This window comes from Trachymyrmex septentrionalis, unplaced genomic scaffold, assembly GCF_001594115.1.
Source record: "Trachymyrmex septentrionalis isolate Tsep2-gDNA-1 unplaced genomic scaffold, Tsep1.0 scaffold108, whole genome shotgun sequence".
NCBI classification, from domain to species: Eukaryota; Metazoa; Arthropoda; class Insecta; order Hymenoptera; family Formicidae; genus Trachymyrmex; species Trachymyrmex septentrionalis.
Genome location: NW_017304207.1, coordinates 344,673 through 350,078, shown reverse-complemented (window position 1 = coordinate 350,078; position 5,406 = coordinate 344,673). Strand labels below are relative to the sequence as shown.

The following is a 5,406-nucleotide window of genomic DNA, read 5'->3' as shown; positions in this document are numbered from 1 at the left end:
ATATATAAAATATACTCATAATTATATATAATAATATGTAATTTTATCTAATTTTGTATAATCTTATATAATTATGTATAATTATATATGAATTTTTTTCCCGAGATCTCACACACAGAACACTTGCCACGCAGTGGAAATTGATGCAGTAGACAATCATCCTTTAGCTTTTCGGAGTCATTGAAAAGCTATAAATTGATTGGCTATATCTAAAGAGCCTTTGAGGAAGAGAGTGGCAAATTACTCTGATTGGCGCGGTCATCGAAACTCCGTCGTCATGGAAGAAATTGAAAAAAACTGGTCACGTGACCCCCGTCCTGATTGGACGCGGTCATTGAAACTCTACTCAAGTGACCAATTTGCCATTCTCTCCCTCTGAGATTCTCCAATAATATCGCGCTAATTTACAAGCATTTCCGTGTCTATTGTGCGACGGAATTTACAATAAGTGTAGTAAGCCTTAAGCCTTAAAAAATTGATCAATTCCTTAAGACTTAAGGGGAGAAATACATGTAAATGCTCGAAAATCAGTCATTTTTCGTGAATTATTTTGAGGGTGATAAAATAATTAAATCATTTTGCACTTTTGGCATAATTTAATGACATGTGTCAGGTAATTAAAAAAATTTTTTTTTGTTTTTTGATACAAAATAGCGGCGGTACAGTCCCTCCACGAAGGCCGTTTTTGCGAAAGACGTAAAACGGCTGCCATCGCCCAGCTTTTTCTATTGGTCTGAAATCAAAAAACAAAACATATTTCGATTACTGATGAGTTTAGGCATAGAGTAAACCTATAAAATTGAGAAAAAGTACGAAATCAAAAATTTGGTACGCTTTTTAATAACAAATTCGTATTTTCGCCTATTTTTTCGACAGTTATTGCCCGCTTAAAATTGTTTATTTATGCAAAATGTGTAATTATTTTAGGTTCACTCTGTGGGTAATTATGTTGACTAAAACCCCTCAAAATTTCAGCCCGATCGATTAATAATTTTTTGAGGTACAGTAGCAGCCGTTTTTGAAAACGTAGTTTCGAGAAAATCGCGTTTAAAGTTTCAGGACGATAAAACTATTGGTTTTTGCGACTTACCGATCAATCAGCGATTCCAGGTGCATACAATAGCTCTTCAGCTTCCTCGAAAAGCTGATTATCTTCCAGTTGTTGCTGTTTCCTGGCAGTACGGGCAGCTTTTGTCTCGCTTTGGCTCATCCTGTTCTGTCGTGTAACGCGAGCTTCGTCCGTATTTTTAGCAAAATTGAGAGCTTGATTTCCGACAACGATGTCCAGTTGGTTCATCAGCCTCAATATTGAATTGTAGCCTTCGTTGAATACTCCGGCTGCAATGCAGGCTAATAACTCGATTATTTTTTGGCCAGAATGTAAGTGTTTGGGGGTCAATCGCCAGATGGTGGAGTTAAAGCTTTCGTTGGCGTTCTGAGTGTGACCACCCAAGCACCTTTCTAGAAGATCTTCTCTAGATAAATTCTCGTATATTGGTAAGAGGAAATCTAGAATGGCCTTGAAAGTTGCAGAGTCCCCATCACCAATGTAATTGCTGTACTTGACGCCGAAGTTCTCTTCCGATCTGGAAAACATCTCTTTCACTGAATCGACTTCCATCTTTCCCGCCGAGCCATTGTGATTTTTCGTACACTCTTCTTCGTGATCTTGTAATCATGTCTGATATTGTACAGTATGCATTTTCTTTTTCCAGGACGTACAAGCATGGCAATAACTGCTTTTAACGACAAAATCAATTACTTTGCCGGTGGAGTAACCGATCAGCGTTGTGACGCCATACAGTGACTTGAACCCGCGTTTTTTGAACCGTCATGAACCGTCGAGACTTTGATATGTTTTTCAGGTCTTCCATGTTCGATGTTTTTTGCTATTTCTTCTTGAACAGCTTTTTGAGATAAAACCTTGAACGAAGACTTGGCAGCTTCATGAATATGTTCTACGATTTTCGTGTAACTGCTTTGACTGAGCCCAGTACACATGTCCATGAGATTACAGAATACATTTATTCCCTCTCTTGCAATGCCCAAAAGTCTCATGATAAATACAATTCTTCGATTTATTTCGAAGCCGTTATGAATAAAAGGTCCTGAATTTATTTCTGTATGACCGCAGCGACACGAAACGACAATTTTAAATCCTAGTCCTCTTTGTCCTGACTCTTCAAAATGTACGCTTTGCTTGCACTTATAACAAATTAAAATTTGCGACAAAGCAGTAAAAACAGTCACAAATTCAATTATTTTGTACGTGTGACTCGAACGAACATCGTCACTACTTGCAGTATGCAGTTTTTTTGCACTTGCACTCAGTACATCGTCACTTTCACTCGACGCGAATTTTCTCCGTAAATATGTCATATTTCGACTTGATACTTCGCCAGAATACTTTTACGGGATGATACTTTTGAAATATGTAAAAAAAAAATTTCGATTTTTTTAAGATTTTACATGTATTTCTCCCCTTAAGATTTATTACATCTTTTGTAGATCCCGTTAAAAACGTATTGGCGCATACATTATGTCATGCCTATTGCACACTGAACACAAGCAGTGAGTGATATCCAATATGAACTCTGCTTTACATCTTTCATATGAAAAAGCTAAGGTCACTGAGGTCTTATTCGAGAAAAATAAAAAAATTTTATATGCTTACATATGGCAGTTAATGTCGTACATCTTTTCATTTACGTATTAAGTATTTGAACTGTAAGGGTATATCCACACACAAACTTACATAGCCGCATAGAAAATTATCCAATCACATTTTACGGATCAAGGGAGAAATTTCGAATCTAGGATTTTTCGGAAATTATCGCAATTGCTCGAAATTAAGAAGACGAGAACATCCGCTCTGCATTCCCAGTTAAGTGTAACGCCAACATCAGACGATTCTAAACTATTTACAAAGTTCATTGATAAAAATCAAAAAGATTGGGATCGTTGGATTTCGATGTATCTGTTGGTGTAACTCCGGCGGAGTTGTATTTCGCTCAAGATCTTAGGCTTCCTCTAGATCTACTTCGAGGAAATCTCCTTAAGTATGAAGCAGAGAATTCAACGAACGATTATTTAAATAAAATAAAGAAAAAGTTAGAAAAAGTTCACGATCAAGTTAAGAAACGAGGATATTAAGTCTTCTCGAACTAAGACCTGGTATGACCAAAAGGCCAGGCAGATTCATTTTGAAATGGGTCAAAAGATTTGGTTATACAATCCTCGAAGGGTGAGAGGGAAAGCTCCTAAATTGCAGAGTAGCTGGGAAAGTCCTTATTGTGTGGAAAGGAAGCTTAGAGGGATGTTGTTTACTGCATTCGCAAGTTGAACAAGTATAAAAATAAAATTGTACATACAGACAGGTTGGCACTGTATCTTGAGAAGCCCGTGGAATAGATTAAATAAACAGATATCAATTCAATAAAGCAGAGTCTCGTTATAGTGTCACTTAGCTTATTAATATGGATTTATTTTGCACCGCAAGCACGGTGAGATTTCCTTTTAGTTACAGAAATGCCGAATATCAGTTTGAACTTACTTTGGCGGTACTGCAACGTTCGTGGGCTCGTCACTCGACGAGAGGAAGAGTAGTGTACTACTACTGGCGTGCTGCAATATCAACAGCGGCGAAGAGCCCAGCTGAGGAAGCGGTGTCTGGAGGAGTCCATCGGATGGAACAATATCGGCGAGAAACTCATTTAGCGACAGGTCTTTTTTTTAAGAAAACCGTCTCGCTCGCAGTTTTTGAACCGTGGTTTTTCCGTGAGACGTAGGGCGAATACCGAGGGGGGGATTGGGGGCAGAGGTACTACGGTATATCATTTTTTTGTCCCCTCCCCCTTTTCCGAAAAGAGAAGAACTAAGAGCACAAGACCTCAAAAGAAGAAGCAAGAGGTTCCCTTCATGAAGATGGGGGGATGCCCGAGCAGGTTTCGTCCACGGGGGAGTAGCTATCCTCTGGGGAGAAACTGAAGGGGGGTCCTGCTCGGAAGAGAAGGCCTCAAAAATAAGCCTCGAGAGGAAAGTCAAACCTCAAGGAGACCAAAGCTCAAAAAAACTTGCAGCAGCAGGGAGCACAGTAGAGAGCGGGAAATTGGTCAGGAGGGAACTCCGAATTCCTTTGAGAGGCCAACGTTCTTGAAAAAACCATAATTGTCGGGATGACAATTTAAGAGAAGGGGGGCAATGGTTACGCTTGTGCTGTGCCGACACCGTAGATCGCCACTCGTGAAGTCCTGAAAGTCGTGTTGCGACACATAGCTCTGTTATTTAACAAGATCGGCAGATTTGGACGTTGTCGCTGTGCTCCGACGTGTCTCTCGATCCCCTTATCTTCGCGATGTTCTCTGTTCTCTCTGTTCGGCATCAATAAACATTCTTGTTCTTGTTCTTAATTGTCGTGTCTTTATTTCGGTGATTCGGGAGTGCGTGTGCGTGTCTGCGAGAGTGACCTCGTAAATCGGTCGCGCAAGCATTACAATATTAATACCAATAACATTAATGCTAATTACAATATTAATACCAATAACATTAACGCGCGCGCGCGTGTGTGTGTGGTATGTGTATGTGCTTTGTTAAAATAAATTCCTCGTAATATCTTTTATTACTTCCTCATACAAATATCTTGCTAGCATAGGTTCGCACACGATCCTGTCCCGGATTAAAAGGATTAAGTTCCTTGACCTAAAATAGGATCCACGATCGCACGATTCTTGAAACTGAGTCATAGCGTCTTATCAAGACGTTGGCTTACGTTTCAGAATCATCTAGGTACGTTTGACTCGCTCCATCTCCTTTCATGCGGATGCGTGCGAAACAAAGCGTCTGCTCTAATGTCCTTCCACACTCCATCCTTCCTATTCCCTCTTTTTTAAACCCATTTCCGGAGTTTGGATGAAACATATGTCCTAGGTAGCAAAGTATCATCTGTTTGACGTAATTAATTGGTCATTCTTAATCAATCTGACGTCCTATTATCGTAACCATGGATTTGTTATAGTGACATAACGTCATATTTACCAACGGAAATACGTCGTTATAAATGTTTATAGAACTTCATGCTACGCGGATCCAAATTATAAATAACGCAGTTATGCATATATTTCTTAATACTTTCGCAATAAAGATTTGAACGTGCATACTCAATAGATAATATGCCTAAAATCAGCTTTGATATGCCTGAGCATGCCTATCAGCTCTGACATTTACATATTCCTCAATTAGTCGATGATGGCGCAACACATCTTGACATCCAGTCTGAAGTCGCTGCTAGCAGTCCATGTTATGTCAAAGATATTCCTAGCATGGACTCGAGTCCAAACATTGTAATCATTTACACATAAGCACACATTTCCGATATTGTATATAAATAAAGAGTTCATCACAAGTAAG

General features: G+C 39.2%; 1 protein-coding gene across 1 annotated transcript; it reads right to left on the bottom strand.

The window, feature by feature from the left end:
• Window positions 1–700: 700 nt before the first annotated feature.
• Window positions 701–2,030, bottom strand: LOC108747588. Its single transcript, XM_018485155.1, has 2 exons — window positions 1,091–2,030; window positions 701–733 (listed from the first exon to the last, which is right to left on the bottom strand). The coding sequence occupies exon 1, from the start codon at window positions 1,619–1,621 to the stop codon at window positions 1,094–1,096; it is 528 nt and encodes a 175-aa protein (XP_018340657.1). The 5' UTR covers window positions 1,622–2,030; the 3' UTR covers window positions 701–733; window positions 1,091–1,093.
• Window positions 2,031–5,406: the final 3,376 nt, after the last annotated feature.